This window comes from Bufo gargarizans, chromosome 1 (genome assembly GCF_014858855.1).
Source record: "Bufo gargarizans isolate SCDJY-AF-19 chromosome 1, ASM1485885v1, whole genome shotgun sequence".
Lineage (NCBI taxonomy): Eukaryota > Metazoa > Chordata > Amphibia > Anura > Bufonidae > Bufo > Bufo gargarizans.
In genome coordinates, this window is record NC_058080.1 from 630,179,665 (window position 1) to 630,202,623 (window position 22,959).

The 22,959-nt window shown below is 46.4% G+C and overlaps 1 protein-coding gene across 5 annotated transcripts in view; it reads right to left on the reverse strand.

The window, feature by feature from the left end:
• Nucleotides 1-10,991: 10,991 nt before the first annotated feature.
• Nucleotides 10,992-22,959, reverse strand: part of PAM (peptidylglycine alpha-amidating monooxygenase) — a 184,601-nt gene continuing 172,633 nt past the window's right edge. For all 5 annotated transcript variants that reach the window (XM_044275973.1, XM_044275972.1, XM_044275971.1 and 2 more), the window contains one exon: nucleotides 10,992-11,735. In XM_044275973.1, the coding sequence (XP_044131908.1) occupies nucleotides 11,551-11,735 (185 nt within the window). In that variant the 3' untranslated portion in view covers nucleotides 10,992-11,550. The remainder of the gene's footprint in view (nucleotides 11,736-22,959) is intronic.

The following is a 22,959-nucleotide window of genomic DNA, read 5'->3' on the forward strand; positions in this document are numbered from 1 at the left end:
GATTGGATTTTTAAAAATCAGCAACCTGCCAGCCACGATCATTGGCTGGCAGGTTGCTGACGAAATACTTCTGTGCGAAATGCCGGCGCGAACTGCGCATGCGCGCGCGCATAGTCGCGTCATCTCGCGTCCCGCGAGATGACGCGTATATGCGTGACTGTGCGCAGCGCTGCCACCTCCGGACCGCACATCTGCGTTAGGCGGTCCGGAGGTGGTTAATCTCTGATTTATTCATATACAGGAGGCGGGAGCTGGCTGTAGGATCGCATAGCCGGCTCCCGACCTCTATGAGCAGTAGCTGCGATCCGCGGCACCTGAGGAGTTAACTACCGCAGATCGCAGCTACAGCTCATAGAGGCCGGGAGCCGGCTATGTGATACTGCAGCTCCCGCCTCTTGTATATGAATAAATTAGAGATTAAGCTTCATTGGTGGCGCAGTGGCCATAGCTCCTCCCCTCCTCTTGTCCCCTGTCCTCCCATTGGCTGGAGCGGCAGCAGCAGCACAGGGGGAGGGAGACACTGCTCCTTCTCCCCTGTGCTGCTGCTGAGGGAACACGGAGAGCGCTGTCAGCAGCGCGATCTGTGTTCCCCATACGCTATCGGAATATCGGCAAAATAAATGCTGATACCGATAGCGTTCAAAATCCTGAATATCGGCCGATAATATCGGTAAATCCGATAATCGGTCGATCCCTATTGCCTATCACATCTATGTTTTTTGCTTAAAGGGGTTCTGCACTTTGTTTTAACTGATGATCTATCCTCTGGATAGATCATCAGCATCTGATCCGACACCCGGGACCTTCTCGCTGTTAGCGCGCCGCAGCCTTCTCGCTGTTTACTGCTGGCCCAGTGACGTCACGACTAGTATCAACTAGCGTGGGCGGGGCTAAGCTCTGTTCACTTGAATGGAGCTTAGCCCCGCCCACGCTAGTTGATACTAGTCGTGACATCACTGGGCCAGCGGTAAACAGTGAGAAGGCCGCGCCGCAGCCTTCTCAAACAGCTGATCGGCGGGGGTCCTGGGTGTCGGACCCCCGCCGATCAGATGCTGATGATCTATCCAGAGGATAGATCATCAGTTAAAACAAAGTGCAGAACCCCTTTAACTTTAATAATTTTGAGGAATATCTTTTCCATTCACACGTCCGCAAAACGGGTCCGCTATTTTGTGGAACGGGTGCAGACCCATTCATGTTCAATGGGGCCGGAATGTGCTGTCCGCATCCGCATTTGCGGATCTATACTTCCGCATCTGTGCTTTCGTTTCCGCAAAAAAAAAGAACATGTCCTATTCTAGTCCGCAATTGTAGACAAGATTAGGCATTTTCTATTATAGTGCCGGCAATGTGCGGTCCACAAATTGCGGAATGCACATTCACACTTACGGACGTGTGAATGGACCCTCATAGTAACATTATTAAAGGTTACGTTTTATCTTTAAGTATATTCTAATGGATTGCCTTCCTTGTACAATGTTATAATATACTTTCTATGTTAGAAAGTATATTATATTGCATTTGTATTGTGCGGCAGTTGTGTGCGGTTCTGCTGCGATACTGCAGGTATATAGAGGGACAAGCGTTATTGGAACAAATAATTTCTACTGGTGTGATATACCAGTCGCTCCCCAAAAAAACTGATTGAAGCAGCGTGTTATATACCGATATACTTTCTTTATAGTGCATTTGCGCATGCGAAAAATATATTGCCGATATTTCGCATTGAAAAAAATAATAAATGGAGATCGCAAATTTGAATAACACATCTGGTATGTAACTGTCCATGTTGTGGGACTATTTGTACACTTCTAGTAATTATTTCTTGGCTCCAAATATGAGCTGAAGGTTTTTCAGGTTCGCCTGTCATTAAAATGAATGGGACCCGCCGCAAACTTGCGGTTCGTGAACGCGATCAAATGTTCGCGAACCGCAAGTTTGCGGCGGGTCCCATTCATTTTAATGGCAGGCGAACCTGAAAAACCTTCAGCTCATATTTGGAGCCAAGAAATAATTACTAGAAGTGCACAAGTCCCGGCTGATGTTCGTCCATCACTAGTGGAGAGATTAAAACCTACAGTTAGAGCAACTGTTCCACCCTGGGATCTAAACCTAGTTCAGGCAGTTCTTACAGGTTAGAAAATATGTCATGTATTTCTGGTGGCCATAACATTTGCACGTAGAGTGAGATTCAGGCTCTGAAGATTGGTGAACCTTTCTTTACAATCTCGGAAGACAGGATTGTGTTAAAATTGGATCAGTCCTTTTTACGCAAAGTTGTCTCACGTTTTCACAGATTAGAAGAGATTGTTCCCTCAATCTAAGAAAAAGGCACTCTTCATAGGCTAGAAGTGAGGCATTGTGTTCTTCTCTATTTAGAGGCTACTAAAGAGTGGAGAAAATTGGACCCTGTCTTTGTTTAGTTCCAGGGAGTTAAAGGGGTTATCCAGGAAAAAATATTTAGGACTTATCCTCAGGATAGGACATCAGTATCAGATCTGTGGGGATGCGACACCCTGGACCCCCACCGATCAGCTGTTAGAAGAGGCCTTGAGCGCCACAGTCTCTTCTTAGGCCAGTGACATCACTGTACAGTGGTCATATGGCCTAGTTGCAGCTCAGCCCAATTCAAGACAATGTATGGCGCTGTCCTTTGAGAGCTGCCAGCGGCTCCTTGACACAGCTGATCAGTAGGGGTGCCAGGTCTTGGACCCTTGCTAATCCTGAGGATAAATCATCATTATCTTTTCCAGGATAACCCCTTTAATAATGCTTTAAAAAGTTATTTGACTTGCTGTATAAAACTTTCCATTTGTAAAGTTAATTTATTTCAGTAATTCAATTAAAAAGGTGAAACTCATTTTATAGATTCATTACACACAGAGTGATCTATTTCAAGTGTTTATTTCTTTTAATGTTGATGATTATGGCTTACAGCTAATGAAAACCCAAAAGTCAGTATCTCAGAAAATTAGAATAGTGTGAAAATGTTTTATACTGTTAACTCTTGGTTTCCCAGTGTAATCAGCTAATCAACACTAAACACCTGCAAAGGTTTCTAAAGCCTTTAAATCAGGCATCCTCAAACTGCGGCCCTCCAGCTGTTGCAAAACTACAACTCCCAGCATGCCCGAACAGCCTACAGGTATCAGCCTACAGCAGGGCATTGTGGGAGTTGTAGTTTTACAAGAGCTGGAGGGCCGCAGTTTGAGGATGCCTGCTTTAAATGATCCCTCAGTCTGGTTCAGTAGGCTACAAAATCATGGGGAAGACTGCTGACTAAATTTTGCATTGGAGGCTTGACAAAGTGCGCGAAATGGCTGTTGCCTTTTTCTTCTGTGAATTGTGACCCGCACCCGTTATGTTTTAACCCGAATAAAGCTACGACTTGATGAAGATTCGGTGAGTGCTGCCTTCTCTTTTTTCTTCTACCTTTGATGACATTTGGTTTTTCACTGTGGCTGAGCACCACTCGGTTTTTTGCATGGTTGCTGAGAGCATGTTACCTGCACCGTACCGCGTTCAGTAGTGCCGGCTGTGTTTTCTCCTTTGTATTGTAAATTTTGCATTTCATTTGGAAAGAGTCTAGAGGATAAGTGGAGAGGCACACAGTCCAAGTTGCTTGAGGTCCAGTGTGAAGTTTTCACAGTCAGTAATGGTTTGGGGACCCAAGTCATCTGCTGGTGTTGGTCCTCTGTGTTATATGAAGTCAGCACAGCCATCTACCAGGAAATAAGAACACTTCAAACTTCCCTTTGCTCACAAGCTTTATGGAGATGCTGATTTCATTTTCCAGCAGCACTTGCACCTGCCCACACTGCCAAAAGTACCAGTACCTGGTATCACTTAGCTAGCAAACCCGCCTGACCTAAATCCCCTTAGACAATCTATGGGGTTTTCTCAAGAGAAATATGAGAAACACCGGACCCAACAACGCCACTATTAAAGCAACCTGGGCCGCCATAACTCCTCAGCAGTGCCACAGGCTGATCGCCTCCATGCTAGCCCGCACTGATGCAGTAATCCATGCAAACGGAGCCCTGACCAAGTATGCAGTGCATATACTGTACATACTTTTTAGTAGGGCAACATTTCTGTATTAAAAATCTTTTTAATTGGCCTTATATAATATATGAATTTCCTGAGATACTGACTTTTGGGTTTTCATTAGCTGTAAGCTAATAAATAAGAAATAAATGCTTGAAATAAACCACTTTGCGTGTGATGAATCTATAGAATATAAGTTTAATTTTTTGAATTGAATTACTGAAATAAATTAACTTTTCGGTGATACTCTAAATTTATTTATGTGACGAATACCGTACCCCGACTGACGTCAGACATCAACTACGTAGAGCCAACGAGATACGGTATGGTCACTGGTTACGAGGGCGTGGCGTTACGCCTTTATGGAAAAGTAGGTAAGGTCAGCTTGATACAGTTTACACAGACACCTCCTGTCCATGCGGGCACAGAGAGGCAACAAGTTGAGAGAGCCTTTTCAGTGACCCGGGTATACTGCCACCAGTTTCTCATTTGATATAAGCCTGGTCCACTAACGGGATTATATAGGGTAAGAAACCAACCCGCGGTAGCTTATAGCTATGCCGAAACACAGACGTGGGGATTTGCCTTAAGGGTTCACTAGACATAACACAATATACACAGAAAATATACAGTGCCTTGCAAAAGTATTCACCTCCCTTGACTTTTTTCGTATTTTGGTGCCTAACAACCTGGAATTAACATTGATTGTTTGCATAATTTCATTTACAGAACATGCCACAACTTTGAAGATGTTTTTTATTTTATTGTGAAGCATACAACAAATAGGACAAAATAACACAAAAAATCTATGTGCATAACTATTCACCCCCTAAAGGCAATACTTTGTAGAGCCACCTTTTGCGGCAATCACAGCTCCAAGTCGCTTTGGATAAGTGTCTTTGAGCTTGCCATATTTTACCACATGGATTTTTGCCCATTCCTCCTTGCAAAACTGCTTCAGCTCCTTCAAGTTGGATGGTTTGCGCTTGTGAACAGCAATCTTTAAGTCTGACCACAGATTTTCTATTTGATTGAGATCTGGGCTTTGACTAGGCCATTCCAACACATTTACATTTTTCCCCTTAAACCACTCAAGTGTTGCTTTAGCAGTGTGTTTGGGGTCATTGTCCTGCTGGAAGGTGAACCTCCGTCCTAGCCTCAAATAACGCACAGTGTACAGGTTTTTCTTAAGAATAACCCTGTATTTAGAATCATCCATCTTTGCCTCAACTCTGATCAGTTTCCCAGTCCCCGCTGCTGAAAAACATCCCCACAGCATGATGCTGCCACCACCATGTTTCACTGTGGGGATGGTGTTCTTTGGGTAATGTGATGTGTTGGGTTTGCGTCAGACATAGCATTTTCTTTGGTGGCCGAAAAGTTAAATTTTTGTCTCATAAGACCAGAGCACCTTCCTCCATACTTTTTGAGAGTCTCCCACATGCCTTTTTCACAAACTCACAACGTGCCTTTTTGTTTTTAGCTGAACATAATGGCTTTCTTCCTGCCGCTCTGCCATAAAGTCCAACTCTATGGAGCGTACGGCTTATTGTCGTCCTATGTACAGATACTCCAGTGTCTGCTGTGGAACTCGGCAGCTCCTCCTTAGGTTTCTGTGCTGCCTCTCTAAATAAATGCCTGCCTTGCCTGGTCCGTGAGTTTTGGTGGGCGGCCGTCTCTTGGTAGGTTTGCTGTTGTGCCAAGTTCTTTCTATTTGGTTATAATAGATTTGATGGTGCTCCTGAGGATTATCAAAGAATTGGATATTTTTTTTATAACCTAACCCTGACTTGTACTTCCCAAATACATTGTCCCTTACTTGTTTGGAGAGTTCCTTGGTCTCCATGGCAGTGTTTGGTTAGTGATGGCTCTTGCCTAGGTGTTGCAGCCTCTGCGCCTTTCAAAAAAGGTGTGTATATGTAATGACAGATCATGTGACACTTAGATTGCACACAGGTGCACATCATTTCACTAATTATGTGACCTCTAAAGGTAATTGGTTGCACCAGAGCTTTTTATGGTCTTCCTAATAAAGGGGGTGAATACATAAGTACAAGCCAATTTTCTGTTTTCTATTTCTAAACAATAGTTTTATTTATATATTTTTCTTATTTTACTTCACCAACTTAGACTATTGTGTTCGGATCCGTCACATAAAATTCAGATTCACAAAACATTGAACTTAAAGGAAACCTGTCACCGGGATTTTGGGTATAGAGCTGAGGTCCTGTCCCTGACTCATCTCAGGGACAGGACTCATCTCAGGTTAATTTGCATATGTATCAAATCGTTTTTTTGACACAATAAAAGCACACAGAGCTATGGGGACTGGGTATTGCGGATGTGCTAGCGGCCATCTAGCAGCCCATGTCCTCAGCTCTATACACAAAATCCCGGTGACAGGTTCCCTTTAAGGCTGTAATGTAACAAAACACGAAAAAAGTCAAGGGGGATTAATAATTTTGCAAGGCACTGTATGCAGTGGTCCGAGTGGTAAATACAGATGGCGTGGTACAAACAGGGTTAAGCAGAACAAAAGTCAATTTACCAGGTATAGGAGTCCTTTGGGTTGTGATGAGTTCTTAGCTGTGGTCACATGGGAAGAAGTGATGTCAGCTGGTTGCAGGTCCCTCTGAACACATGGTACGATGTGACCTCCCTTCAGAGAAAGACACCCCCCTCTTCTGGGCTGGCAGCAATTGAGCCACAAAACCGATTAGGGCTCATGGCTACAGACCAGAATGTCGCAGGGAGGTTGTTCTGGGACCAATGGATCCACCTGGTTTCTGGCTACCAGTAGAGTCCAAGCATGGTACCGTTATTTGGTTTCTGTGGGGAAATATGTATATCTCCCCTCCCTGGCACCCCACCACCAAGCTATGACCACGGGCCTGTTTATTGTGGCCACAGGGACGCAAATATGTATCCGGTTTATGCCTGTGATGGCCAGGCGATTCATAGTTCCATGATGTCTGATAATGTTCATTGAACTGGGGAATGGCCTAGACCCCCTGCAGAGAGGTTTTTCCTGTTCCATTAGCTGGGTTCCTGGCTGGCTGAATGGAGGTGAGAAATTGTAAACAAAGGTGGCCTGCAAGAAGTTCTCTGCCAGTTTGCTGGGCTTTGAAGCAGGGCCCCCCTGTGGAGTTCACTACCTCTGCTATCTGACAAAAGATGGCTGGGGGGGGGAAACATGGCTGACATAAAATAATCCATATTCCTCACAATTGAGATACACCTGTACATCACTTGTGTCCACCCATTCGGTCAGACTGCTTATTTTACCTTCTTGTGGTAAGTTCTCCAGCTGCTCAACAGAACAGGTCACTGGTGTTAGCTGAATATTTGCCATGCAACAACACAAACATAGAATGAAACAGACAGGGCAATACAAAAATGAAGTTCTATTTCACACACAGGAAATGTTCTCACAATCGAGTTCCCTTGAACTTTCTGGAGCTTTAAAGAATAATACTAAATACGCATTGAAATATAATTAAAACATTATAAAAATGTAAACTCTTGTATTTCAAATCTGGGGACACTTAACCAGGCATTAACCCCTTCACAACATCTGCCGTACATGTACAATGGATGTAGGGTCTTTAAAGATGGCACTCTAACTAGTGGGTGCCTGCTGTTTCATACAGCAGACACCAGCAGCTAATGTCCGTGATCGGTGGTCATGCCGATCAGACATTTGACCCCTCAGATGCTGTGGTCAACTGTGACCACAGCATCTCAGAAGCCAGAAACCCAGGAGCGTGCACTTCATGGGCAGGAACGCTTCCCCCTAGTGGAGATAAGGTAAGGTGTTCCACTGCAGTAATGAGCCTGAGCCTGTACTAGGCTTCCAGGCTCATAACTTGTATATTACAATTCAGCCCAGCAGGTGGTAGCACTGAATTGTGATATAGCTATTTCTGTTTAGGATAATGGAGAAAATTCCATGACCCTATACAAATTACAATCTGATGATCCACTTCTGGTGGTCCACTTGGGGACCTAAAAAAAGTAACAAAAAATAAATAAAAATTTAGATATTATATATATATATATATATATATATATATATATACACACACACACACACACACACACACACACACAAATTCAAATCCCCCTTTTTCCCCCAAAATAAAAATACCACCTAATAAAAAAAATCCTGGGTAAATCAACATCATGGGTAGGGATGAGCGAATTGACTTCGTATGAAACATCCAAAGTCGATTTGCATGAAACTTCATTTCAATACTGTACGTAGCAAGCGCTCCATACAGTATTAGAATGTCTCCGATGAGTAATAACTTCATAAATTGATTTCTACTGATACCACTTAGAACCGAATCAGAGTTCGGGAAATTATTACGTGGTCTTGCGAGACTTTGCGAAGTAATAACTTCGGCTCATTGGAGCATATACATTCTAATACTGTACTTTGATTAAAAAAAGTTATGGGGGTCAGAATATGGCGATGAAAAGCTTCCCACTACATTCCATGCATTATTAAATGGTGCCATTAGAAAGTGCAACTTTCAAAAAAATAAGCCCTTATACAGCTATGTGAACAGAAAAAAAAAAAAAAGTTATGGCTCCAGGAAGACAAAGTGAAAAACGCAAAAATGGAAAATTGCTTTATTAGGAAGGGGTTATCCAATTTCATAAACAGCCCCCAATGTATCGACCCCTCCCACACAATATACTTTCCCCGCACCGCCGCTTCTCCCTGTACACGGTGTCGGGGGGAAGGGAGCAGCCAATGGCAGGCGGGGACGAGCCTCCCTAGCATTACGGGCGACACTAGGGAGGCTCGTCCCCGTCTGCCATTGGCTGCTTCCCCCTGACACCGGTTGTTTTCATCCGTGTACAGGGAGAAGCAGCAGCAGTGCTGCGGGGACCAGGAGCAGGGTAAGTATATTCCGCGTGAGGGGCCCGACACATGGGGTGCTAATTATGACATTGGATAACCCCTTTAAAGGGTATCAGTCAGCAAATTTGTACCTATGAAACTGGCTGACCTGTTACACTGTGCACTTGGCAGCTGAAGGCATCTGTGTTGGTCCTATGTCCATAAGTGCCCTCATTGCTTAGAGGCTCTGCTCTCTCTGCAATTGTCTTACCCTCTACACTTTGATTGACAGGGCCAGGTGTGCTGACGTTTTCACTGCCTGGCCCGTCAATGAAAATGCAGAAGGTGCAGCAGTTGCAGAGGCAGCAGATCTTCTAGGTGGAATGGTATTGCCCCCATTCCCTTGGTACAGAATAGAGCAGTCTGCTGTGCTATTTCATTCAGAAAAAAAAAGTATGCTAATGTATACCGATTGGTCTGATGTAGGCCAAAAGTACAATCTTTTGGAGGCTTATGGATACAGTACATTTTACATGTGCACCAGGACTTTACCAGCCTGTATTGCAAAAGTACCCTGCAGGCACAGCGTGAAAGTAGCCTTAGGGCTCACTTAGACGGCTATATGTTTTGTTCCGGAACAGGTGCGGACATATTCATTTCAATGAAACCGCAAAAGATGAAGACAGCACACAGTGTGCTGTCCTCATCTGTTGTTCAGTTCCACGGCCCCGCAAAAAAATATAGAGCAAGTCCTATTCTTGTCCGCAATTGCGTTAAAAAAAAACTATTTTATAGATATGTAAATTAACCTTAGAGGAGTCCTGTCTCCTCCATGCTTCAGAGATGAGTCCAGCATTCTCTGACTCTGAGCCCAGCCATGCCCACTGTGAAGGAGCCCAGCACCGCCCCGGATCCTCTGAATCTCCAACTTGCTCCCCGATGTCACAAAGCTAGAGCGCCGTAATCTCAAGATGCGCGAGCTAGCGCATGTGCAGTTCGTTCCCTGGGGCTGATGCCAGCACAGGGAAGGAACACTATGCCGACACTGCGCATGCGCTAGCTCACACATCGCGAGATTACGGCGCTCTAGCTTTGTGACGTCGGGGAGCAAAGAGGAGATTCGGAGTATGCGGGGCGGTGCTGGGCTCCTTCACAGTGGGCATGGCTGGGCTCCGGAAACGTTGGTAGCCTCATTTACATATATATATTTAAAAAATCGTTTTTTTGACACAATAAAAGCACACAGAGCTATGAGGACTGGATATTGCGGGTGTGCTAGCGGCGATCTAGATGCCCATGTCCTCAGCTCTATACCCAAAATCCAGGTGATAGGTTCCCTTTAAAAGGGTTTTCAGAGAATTTAATACTGATGACCTATCCTATGAACAGGTCATCAGTATCTGATGGGTGGGACCCCTGCTGAACAGCTGTTTGAGAAGGCAATGGAGCCCCTGTGAGAGCCGTGGCCTTCTCTGTGCTTACCAAGCACAGTGCCGTACATTGTAGAATGGCTGTGGTATCGGTATTGAGCTCAGCCCCATTCACTTTTATGGAGATGAGCTGCTTCTAGGCCACGTGACCAATGAACGTGTTGTCACATGGCCTAGAAAAAGCTGGAGAAAATTGCTGCGCTACTGCAAGAGCTGCTGCCTTCTCAACCAGCTGATCGGCGGCGGTCTTTGCTGTCAGACCCCCATGATCAGATACTGATGACTAGAGATGAGCAAATTTTTATATTTTGATATTCATTTAAGCTTCGTTTGGTGGTGAAAGTAGAATTCCGTTATGGATTCTGTTACCACAGACCATAACGCAATTCTATGACAGAATGCATAACGGAATGCCTTTAGAGGCATTCCGTTGTTCATTCTGTCATAATAGAAATCCATGGCCTGCATAATGGATCCGTCCCGTTTCTGTTATGCAGGGGAGTCCTCTCCTGATGACCTAGCTAGAGGATAGTTCATCAGTATTAAAGTCTCGTAAAACCCCTTTAAAATAAAGCGGATCCTGAAAAATTTTATTCAAATTCTTTTGTTTTGCACAAATTTAAAAAGGTATGAGTCAGAAAAAGTAATGCACAAATTCCAAAGTCTGAATTTAATGCTCTGCGAACACTTTATTACACAAAGTACATTCAGTTTCTGAAAATAGTGTTCTAAACAGTGTAACCATCTAAAAATAAGACATCCCAATAACACCAGAACAAAAATTAAATATATCTTTTTTTTTATCTTTTACAATTTTAATTATTTTGGACGCTATATCATATTGTGAATTTAAAAAAATAGAAGAGATTTAGCAGCTTTGCATTTTATGTGGCACACAACTTTGTACTGCAATTAGTAGTGACCTTGAAAGGCATGAAGATAATAAATTGGCAATTAAAGTGCTACTGGAGAAGCGGAGGAAGGCCATAAAACAAATGGAGAACGCTCAATGAACCAAAAACATAAGAATTACATTGTCTAAGAAGTTTTCTATAGTGATAACAAAAGGGGTTCTGAATGTTCACGTACGGACTACAACTGCACTCATAAGGGAAAATAAAGAAAACATGACACTTGTACAGCCCACAGAGACTAGTACAGTTACAATTAAATACACAATCTTAAACGTGCTAAAGGGCCAAGGGCTGAGTGGAAGTAGAGGATTCAGGAAGAAGATACTGGCACTGGTGGGATAGTGGGTGCTGAATACTCTTCTTCAGAATCTGAACCGTCGTCATCATCCTTTTCATGGTCGCTGCCTTCTGTGCTTAGTCTGTCAAAACCTTTTCGACTATATCCTTTGTGACTTGCAAAGAAAGTTCCTAAATTGAGGCCTCCGCTTCCTTTGCCTACAAGAAAAGACGTGACAGCATTAGAAACTCCTCTTGTAAAGGCACAGTGCAATGGTCATAAATGACAGATTTTGTAAAACTTGTGTGACCCTTGAAAGGTCCCATATACATCACGGTTTTATTTGTCTACATTTAGTAAGGACGCCTCCTGAAGTACACACTAAACGTGTCCATAGGGGTCTCTTTTGGACTCTGTCTGGTGTACGTTATTGACTCCAAAAAAATAAAATAATGTATGGAATAGCACGGTATATAATTTCTAAATGGATGCCTCTGGGTGATATTATTCCACTGTATTGCATCTGTCACAGGGAGTCTGCCACTGATAAGACTACCAGCAATGGCCATCAGTACATGGTATCTGCATTCTCCACATGTATGTCATCTGCGTGTTCAGCGAATATCCAGGAAAATAGCCTTTATTCATGGGCAAATAGGATCCCAAGTTCCCAGCTGGACGAGCTTTCCTCTCAAAGTGCCCAAGCCCGCAGCTTTTCCCCAATGTCCGCTCCTTGCCTAACCTCCCAAGCCCTTCTCCCCGCTCCCCCTGACGTCACATTGATGTGTCTCCAAAATTGCACGCAGGCACCCCGTGCTGCGCATCTGCCACCTGCACGCTACATTCCCTTTTATGGGCTATTGCCTCAGGAATATGTTCTGTGCAGACACTAAAGCAATAGCCCACAAAAGGGAATGTAGCGCAAGGGCGACGGGTGACTGTGCAAGATTTGGAGACAGATCACTGCGATGTCAGGGGAGAAGGTAGGAAGCCTTGGGAGGTCAGTGGGAGAGCAGACATCTTAAATGACATACAGGTATGTTGAAAATACCTATACCATGTATTGATGCCAATTTCTGGTAGTTTTAGTAGTGAATAGTCAGTGAAAGACTCCCTAAATGCATGTGTCAGGAGCTTTTCATGAAATATTTATTAAAGGGGTATTCCGATTTTATAACAAGACACGGAGGCTCGTATTGCATCACTCTTTCTTTACTGAAAATCCACAGCAGCAAAGAATTAACATAAAACCCTAAAGGGCCAACCCCCAGGTAACCCCTCCCATAAACCAGTCCATAAATAGGTCCTCTCTAGACAACTCTTCCTCTTTCTTTGCTGCTGCCCACAGCAGATAAGTGCCTATATTCTCGTCTTGTACATCGTGCCTTTTTGTATTATATTGTGATTAACCTTATTATAACGTTCCTGGGGTTATAATATTGTGATTAACCTTATTATAACGTTCCTGGGGTTATAATTGCCTGCTAGGGGTTAACCTGTTGCTTTATACCCCCCGTTTTGCCCTTCCTTTAGTGGTCACTGAGAACCCTTATTGTCTAACCCCTTTATCCTTTAGGGAGTCTGTGTCTTTATCTTGCGGCAAGGTGAACTCCTGTTTGCCTTCACATCTCCGCTCCCTGTTGCGGTTCGCTTCCCCCCCCCCCCCCGTTACTTACTGTTCGGGCGCCATTTCTCCTTCCCCTTCCTTAGTTCGCGCCTTGCCGTCTGAAGTCTCGCGATTGCGAGACTTCGACGTTCGCTTGCCTGGGGTGGGAGGAGCGCCGGGCCCGAGATTCTCGGGCGCCATCTTGGGACTCCCTTACCTACCACACGGCGGCCGGTTCAGCGTTGCGGCCGCCATCTTGCTCCTCCTGGGTGCCTGGGGGGGCGTTTCCTTTTCCCCTCCTTCCGCCCTCTTCCGTTTCCGGTTGATTCCGCCGCACACATCGCTAGTACCTGCGCTCGCCGGCTCTGTTACAGCACCTTCTGGTATTTTCTCTCAGGAGTGACTAACTCCCTGCTTCAGGTCTTCCCCCAGCGATATATCTCCCCTGCCCTCTCTAATGGACGCCTCCACTAGCTCGGTTGCCCCCCCTGCTGGTACAATTCCTGCCCAAGCAGAATCACATGGGATGGATTTACAACAATCCATTTCAGCTGCTATTGCAAATGCTATGGGGAATATGTCATCTGTGATTTCGCAGTCTATATCCCAAGCGCTTAGAGCGCAGAACCCTGTCCCTACTCCGGCTGTTACACCTACCCCTGTAACCTCCAGAAATGATTGTACAGATGGCTTAGCTCCATCAACAGACGACGTGCGTAGGTCACGTAAGAGAGCCTGCCCGCGCCAGGCGGAAAAAACGCGCGCGTGGAAGTCCGCTCGGGCCCGCCCCGAACACAGTTCTGACTCAGAGTTGGAGTCCGATGAGGAGGTTTTAGATGAGGATTACTATGCCTCTGACATGGACCTGGCCGGGGTCCGCGTAGCTGATGATTTTGAGGGGTTCTCTCCACCGAGCCTGCCCCCTTCTTCGGCGGGTCCAGAGGCGAACACCCCGGGCCCTGACTCTGTCATTGATCCGCAGGGTGAACCCCTATTCGACCCGGACAGCCTGCACCATCCTAGGTCGGCTGAATGGTTACCGTTACCTCACGTGGCTCATTATTTGGAGAATAGGGTCAGGAAACCACTCTCCAAGGAGACCCGTAACAAATTAAAGGCTGAATGCCCCCGTCCCGTGGTACCGAATAAGGTATGTGAGACACCAAACGTGGATCCAAAGATGATCCAATTCCTTTCGAAATCGGGTTTTAACCCCCGCAAGGGCCTGGATTCAGCCCTTAGGGCTTGTCAGGACAAGCTCTTAGACAGTCTAGGACCCCTGACAAAAATTTTTGAGATGGCTGAGACTGCCAGAACGGAGGGTACGGCCATAGACCCAGAAATCCTCAGTGGCTGGGCGCAGCGCGCCATTTGTTTGGTAGGGAATGTCAATTCCTCCCTCTCTATTGAGCGTAGGAAGGCCCTTCTTATGAAAATTGAGCCAAAACTGTCCAATATGGCGCTTACCGAGACGGGTAAGGAGGCTCAAGGTCTTCTCTTTGGTTTCATTAAGGACCTGGGCAAATTTGTGGGGGCCTTTACTGCCCTTGATAAAGCGCAGAGCTCCATGCGCAGAGTGTTCCACGGGCGTGTCTCTAACAGGGCCGGCAGCTTCAGGGGCCGTCTGTCCGGCCGTGTCCAGTTCCAGACGCGTGGAAACGCTCGAGGTCCCTACAACCAACGATCGGCAGCCCAGGACCAGAGTCCACAGTCCTCCTTCTTCCCATCCAGGGGCCAGTCGTTCCGCTCCAGAGGTTTCAGAGGCGGTGCTGGATCAAGACGCCCTCTCGGTAAGTCCACAACACCGTTGGTTTTCTTCCAGCCACTGTATCGGGGGCAGACTCCGACATTTTTTGCCCGCTTGGAGCCAGGTCACCTCCGACCCATGGGTACTGTCCACAATCCAAGGGTTTCAGATAGATCTCACGGTTTCTCATTTGTCTCTGCCGGACCCTCCTCCGCTGGTCTTGCCAGAACCAGCTCGAGCTTGCATGGACCAAGAGCTTCATGCTCTGGTGGTCAAAGGAGCGATAGAGAGGGCTCCTCCCCAGTCTGTCGGGGTTGTCAGCAATATCTTTCTGGTAGAAAAGAAAGGGGGTCAATTCCGACCAGTGATAAATTTAAGGAGTCTGAACAGATTTGTGTGCTACCGCCATTTCAAAATGGAGGGGATCCATTTACTCAGAGACCTTTTGCTCCCGGGAGACTGGATAGGGAAGTTAGACCTGAAGGACGCCTACCTGACGGTTCCCGTCTCTCCCCTGTCCAGGTTGCTCCTCCAGTTTCGTTGGCACAACCTCCTCTGGCAGTTCACGTGCCTACCGTTTGGTCTCTCATCAGCCCCTTGGTGCTTTACCAAGTTGATGAGACCTGTGGTAGCTTGGCTCCGCAGTCAGGGTATTCGTCTGGTGATTTATCTGGACGATATCCTGTTCATGGCTCAATCTCCATCGGAGCTCCTAATACACCTGCATTCTGCGATGTCTCTTCTTACGGGTCTTGGGTTTGTCATCAACACCGAGAAATCTTGTCTCCAGCCCTCCAGGTCGATAGAATTTCTGGGTTTTGTGGTGAGTTCCAGCGAACTAACTTTATACCTTCCAGGTACCAAGGTCAGGTCCATACGCAAGGAATTGCGTCACTCGTTGAGACTTCCGGAGTTGTCACTCCGTCATCTGGCGCGCATCATCGGGCTTCTCTCCTCCTCTATCCAAGCAATCTTCCCGGCTCCTCTGCACTATCGTGCTTTGCAGCGACTCAAGATCGCCCATCTTCAAGCGGGAGCGTCTTATGCGGATGTAGTGACCCTGGATCGCGAGACGAGGGACGAGCTCAGGTGGTGGATATCCAACCTGGATGCTTGGAATGGCAAAGCCATTGTGGGACCTCAGCCCGATCTCATCGTGGAATCAGACGCCAGTCTCTCCGGCTGGGGTGCGTACTGCAATGGGGTCTGGAGCTGCTGGCGGGATCCTTTGCCATTCGCAGCTTCACCAGGGACAGGATGTCAGCATGCATCAGACTCAGGATGGACAATGTGTCAGCCGTGCGTTATGTCAACGCCATGGGGGGCACTCATTCTTCGATCCTGACGCACCTGGCGAAGGAATTTTGGACCTTTTGCCTCGACAACGGCTTCACAGTGGTCGCAGAATATATCCCAGGGCTTCGCAATACTTTCGCGGACTGGAGCTCTCGCCATTCTTCGGACTTCAGCGATTGGAGATTAGATCCGGCGGTATTCTCCTCCATCATGTCGATTTGGGGACCTCTCTCTATGGACCTTTTTGCCTCACGTTGGAACGCCCAGTTACCACGTTTCTACAGTTGGAGGCCGGACCCTCTGTCGGAGGCTGTAGACGCCCTGCTGCAAGATTGGTCGGGTCTCCGAGCTTATGCCTTTCCACCGTTTGCGCTCATCCCGCGAGTGCTGTCACAGGTACGACAGCAGCTAGCGGACTTGGTGTTGATAGTTCCCTTTTGGCAAGCCCAGTCGTGGTTCCCTCAACTCCTGGAGCTGTTGGTGGAGAATCCCTTTCTCCTTCCCTCGTTTCCGGATCTCCTTCGTGGACCCCTGGACCAGCGTCATCCGCTGGTGGCAGACGGCTCTCTCCGTCTTCTAGCATGCAGAGTTTCGGGGAGCAGTGGACGGTCCCAGGCTTATAGTCAACGACTCGTATCCTCTTGGAGAGCGCATGGGCCCCCAGCACCCGACGCGCCTATCAGTCAGCCTGGAATCGCTGGTCTGACTGGTGCGTGAGGCGGGGTCTGGATCCCTTGGCAGCACCTGTGACGGATTTGCTCGAGTTTCTATCGTCTCTCTTTGAGGAAGGTAAGGCCTATAGGTCCATTAACCTCTTTCGTTCGGCCATTTCGTCTCGACATAACGGATTCGCGGGCTGTCCAGCTGGTCAACATCCTTTGGTGTGCCGGCTTCTCAAAGGGTCTCGTTTGTCTCGCCCACCTAGGCCTCGCTTCACTGGTTCCTGGGATGTAACGCTGGTCTTGCGTTTTCTCTCTGCTTGGCCCATCAATTCAGCCTTATCTCTCCGCCAAATTTCGGCAAAGCTAGTCACTCTGTTTTGCTTGGTTTCTTGCAAGAGGGTTTCAGATGTGCGGGCCTTGGATTTCGATGCTTTATCTTTCACTCCAAGTGGTGTTTCTTTCAACATCTCTCAACGCACAAAGACTAGTATTCGGTCGGTGTCCTATCCGGCCTTCCCAGATAACTCGTCCCTCTGCCCGGTGCTCTGTTTACAGGAGTATTTGAGCCGCACGTCTTCTCTACGGGATCCTGCGGCCCCGCAGTTGTTTGTTTCCTTCCGCAGGCCTTTTCTTCCGGTTTCCAGTGTCACCCTGTCCCGTTGGGTTAAGTGGATTTTGTCCCAAGCCGGAGTGGATACTTCTATTTTCACAGCTCATTCGGTTAGGGGAGCTTCGGCTACCTCCATGACAGTGGCTGGGGCCCGCCTGGAAGACGTGTTACGGGTGGCAGATTGGTCTAGGGCTTCTACGTTTCGGGAGTTTTATTTCAGGCCGCCTCCTCACGTTTTTTCCTCTGTAATATCGTCGCTTTAAACTTGCAATACGAGCCTCCGTGTCTTGTTATAAAATTGCATGATTTTCCTATCTTATGACGTAAAGTCATGATTTTATTAAAGACACGGAGGCGAGTATTGCCCCGCCCTTGTACTGCCCTCCCTTCTGATGTGGGTTTTTTGTCATATGATTGTTTGATTATGTGCATGAATGATATGTTAAAATGTATGATGTTTATACGCCTTATGATTGGACCGGTCTTTCATGTTCCGGGATTACCTGTGTTTGTTCTGTTTGTCTCCGTAGGTTGATTCCTGGTGGGTCCCTGTGCGGTTTTCAAGGAGTTCTTAGTTCCAGTTGACCTCTGTTCCAGTTCCGCCCTGGTTGCGCTTCCTGTTACATGTTCCCGGTTGGAGTTCGGTTGGAGAGTCCTCGGTCCGGTTTTCTCAAGTGGTTCGGCTTGTTGCATCAAAGAAAGAGGAAGAGTTGTCTAGAGAGGACCTATTTATGGACTGGTTTATGGGAGGGGTTACCTGGGGGTTGGCCCTTTAGGGTTTTATGTTAATTATTTGCTGCTGTGGATTTTCAGTAAAGAAAGAGTGATGCAATACTCGCCTCCGTGTCTTTAATAAAATCATGACTTTACGTCATAAGATAGGAAAATCATGCAATTACATTAAGGGAATTCCAGCATTAGTGGAGCGCTGTACTCGGCTATCTCCAGAACTCCCACAAAAATGAATGGAGCGGCCACACACATGTCCGACCAGCTGTTCGGTTCATTTCAGGGGGGTACAGGACCCCAATTCTTGTAATCTGTGGGGGTCTCAGCAGTAGGACCTCCACCAATCTTCTAGTTATCCCCAATTCTGTGGATAGGTGTTAACTTAATGTAACCGGAATACCCCTTTAAGAAGATACCATTATATCCTATAGGTGACGGGTGCCTACTGTTACCTATAGGTTGTATTTCCATCAATTTAAAGAAAACATTGAACAGTCCAAGGTATACCATATTTTGTGCCCTTTAAAATACACTCCCACTCCCCACCCACCCAAAGTGGGGGGAAAATGTAAGTGTGTGTTATGGGGTGAATAGTAATGAGCGCTTCCATTATGGACCGGAGAGCACTCCCAGTGTGGGCTATGTACTCTCCGCTTCCTGGTCTTCCTCAGCCGCACTCTGTGCTGTGACCTGCCTACAGCGTGTGGTCATTGGCACGCTCTTTGACCCCACACTATGTGATCAGGGTCACAGCACAGCGCGACAGGAAGAGCGCTGGATCGTTTCTCATCTTACACAGTGAATAGAAGCCAAAACCGCAGTGTGAGGATAGCCAAATGTCGACTGAGGCAAGTAACATATACCCATCTCTAGTAGACTGACAGGTTCCAGGAATTAAACTGCATGGAGATGGAACTCCTCATCTCTGTACAGTGAGCGTTCTTAAAGGCTATATACACTTTTTTATGATTGCATTTGAATCACTTTGGGCTAAAAATCATTTTTCGGCATTATTAAAAATACTGAGCCATTCTGTCACAAAGGGTTAATTGTTTTTCTAAATGTGTGAATTATACTGTGAATTATACTTTCGCTTTCAGCCAGTCATCTAACAACCCATATCTGTAAATTACTAAAAGGCCATAAACCCTTATTTAAGCTACATTCTTATCAGTAAGATAAGAACTGAGCTATAATGAGTGTTTATAAGGTCAGAGAGAAGAGATAAGGAGCCTGTCAGCTCCCTGACTGACGGAGCAGAGAGAGAATACAGATCCTGCTAGTAGAAAAACTCAAAGCAGTGCAGGAAAAACGGCTCAATATTTTTAATAAAGACCAATGGAAAAATTATTTTAGCTCAATACGCGTACTATGCAATAATAACAAAATTTTGCCAATGGTATACAGAGCTTTTAAAGGGAGTCTGTCACCAGATTGTGACCTAATAGACCGCCTACATAGCGCTCTAGCATAGCAGTCTAGGATTCTAATGGTACATTTGATGTTTGCTTGTGAAGTTCCCCCAAGGCAAAAACTGACTTTTATTCATATGTAAATTAGGGCTCGCAAGTGCCCAGGGAGGGGTTCACCTCGTTGGAGCCCAGGCTGCCTCTTTTCGTCATATCCCCGCCCCAGCCTCTTCCTCTGCCTCTTCCTTTGCGTCCTCCTTCTCTGCAGCGAGATCCCGCGCCTGCGCTATCCATTGCTTGGCCGGGGCATGCGCACTGCGATGCCCATTGTGGGTGTCTCTGGTCCGCCTCCTCGCCGCTGTTTCTCGCCGTTGACCGGCGCATGCGTAGTAGCTACTGCGATGCTGTGCCCACAATGGGCATCTCAGTGCGCATGCCCCGGCCAAGCAATGGATAGTGCAGGCGCGGGATCTTGCTGCAGAGAAGGAGGACGCAAAGGAAGAGCGGGGCGGGCAGAGGAAGAGGCTGGGGCGGGGATATGACGAAAAGAGGCAGAACCCCTCCCTGGGCACTTGCGAGCCCTAATTTACATATGAATAAAAGTCTGTTTTTGCCTTGGGGGAACTTCACAAGCAAACATCAAAGGTACCATTAGAATCATAGACTGCTATGCTAGAGCGCTATGTAAGCGGTCTATAAGGTCACAATCTGGTGACAGACTCCCTTTAAGTACTGCCCTTTAGTACTTGAAGAGGAACATCAGGAAACCCCTTTGATACTCCAATGCATTTAAAACACTCTTGATTGAAAACATCCTACAAATTTGTGTTTATGAATACTAGAGCTTCAATGAGCCGAAGTAAGTTATTCATGAAGTCGCGCGTGAGTTCGCTGAATAACTTTGGTAGTTGATTTTTAAAGTGGAAAACCACTTTAAAACTTGAAACAGAACTCTGCTTTGGTTCTGACTAGTACCTCGGAACTGAAGCAGAGTTCCGTTTTAAGTTTTAAAGTGGTTTTTCACTTTAAAAATCAACTACCAAAGTTAGAGGGAGTGGAGTAAAGCTGGGCATACGCATTTAATAACTGTCCACCAAACAGCTCTCTCTCCTGACTCCCTAACAACATCTCTATACACATAAATGAGAGTATATGTATTCTATGGTGTGAGCGGAGAAAGCTGCTGCCAGACACCTCTGGCGGTGTCTTATCTCCTGGAAGAACAAAAAAAATAGGGTAAAAAAATTAAATTTTCACCCCATCCTTCTCGGCGGGCTCGGCCAACAATACACTAATGTTATGTGTGCCATTACCGCATGACTGCAGCAGGCTCAGTCAGGGTGTCTCTGCTGCCTATAGCCATTGAGGTACATAGGTCTGCATAGGAGCTGTAAACTCAGATGCTTCTTAAAAAGGACCTGTCTCCACAAAATACTGTGCAATCTGAAAGCAGCATGTTATAGAGCAGGAGGTGCTGAGCAGATTGATATATATATTCAGTATAACCTGAATCTATACATTTATATCTTTGCTTTTTCCACTTCCTGTGGACAGTTATCAGTGTCTGACAGCTATCTCCATATACACAATGCCTGATAACATCTCCTACCTGTACCAATAGCGGTTCACAGGAGGTAGATAAAGCAAAGATATACAATGTATATATCAATCTGCTCAGCACCTCCTGCTCTAACATGGTGCTGTCAGATTGCACTGTATTATGTGGTGACAGGTCCTCTTTAAGAAGATAAACTCATTAATCAAGACTTTATGCAAGTCTTCATGTTTTTGTGCATTGGAGCAATTAATTGCGAGTGTTCCGAGCCTTTAACTAACATTTACTCATACCTGGACATGACATTTAGCCAAAATCCCGCCAGCAACTGCATGGTTTCAGCCTCCCATTCATTTCAATAGGAGCCAGCACTGAGGATTGCACAGCGAGGCGGTTTAAAGGGAATCTGTCACCAGTTTTATGGTGTCCTAAGGGCAATATAAACTAGTGACAGATGCCTTTAGTAAAAACGCTGGGTCACTTTCTTTAATTGACCCAGACGTTTTGCTAAAATGCTGTGCTACACAGCTCCAGCGCATGCCGAGCGACTCCCCGTAACATGAGCTCCTGGTTTTCCCCGCCACCTGCGGCTGATTCATATGGGAAAACCTGTCAATCAGAGGCAGGTGGGCAGGGAGAGCCGTGAGCTCATGAATATCAGGACTGGTTGGCATGTGGTAGAGCTGTTACAACCTAGCAGCATAAACCTGGTGACAGAGTCTCTTTAAAGCGGCAGAATGCGCCCGGAAAGGACATGTTTCTCGGCGCGGCTTAATGGGAGGCAGAAGCCATGTGGCTGCTGGCAAAACCTCAGCGCCAGTGTCTGCACCAAAGTTCTACAGCAAGTGTCGCTGTGTTAACATACTGTGACAGTGCAGCTGCCGGAGAGCCATATGAGGGCCATTGAAATGGTGCATCTCACCCAGAGGAAGCTGGGTGAGAACTAGAGACTTGAGGAAATAGGGTTTGTATCCGCTAGGCTGGTAATGAGAGATAACTAGCAGCTGAGGAGCTCGGCGAAGTATGAGCTAAGCTCCTCAATCAGGGCTCCCAGTCTGGGGAAGAAACAGGCTGCGCCAAGGTCTGTGTAGGGTAGGCACCGAGTTGTGTTTTGGGGAGCTGGGCGGTAGACCCAGATCCCGATAGAGGGAAACCACTGTGTAGTTAGCGGTCAGACGGCCTAGGACTTATGTTTATGGGTTATGTTTTGACTGCTGTAAAAGTGACAATAAGGCCCCTTTCACACGAGCGAGTATTCCGTGCGGGTGCAATGCGTAATGCGAACGCATTGCGCCCGCACTGAATCCTGACCCATTAATTTCAACGGGGCTGTGTACACGAGTGTTGGTTTTCACGCATCACTTGTGTTTCGCGTGAAGATCACAGCATGTTCTATATTCTATGACCCCATAGAAGTGAAAAGCAAGTGCGGATGCAATGCGTTTTTCACGGATGGTTGCTAAGAGATGTTGTATGTATACCTTCAGTTTTTTATCACGTGCATGCAAAACGCATTAAATCGCATTGCACCCGTGCGATAAAAATTGAACGAAATCGCATACAAGACTGAATGAACTTGCTTGCAAAATCGCGCAATTTTTACTGAACACTAAATGAACAGATTAGTAATGATTGTGGCAATAGAAACTTCTTTATCAGCAGATACATGAGGCGGTTATATCACATCCTTTATATAGAATATTTCTATACCGGCCTCCTGCCCCAGCAGAACCAGATACCACAGTGCAGCACAATATATCGCCCCAGCAGAACCAGATACCACAGTGCAGCACAATATATCGCCCCAGCAGAACCAGATACCACAGTG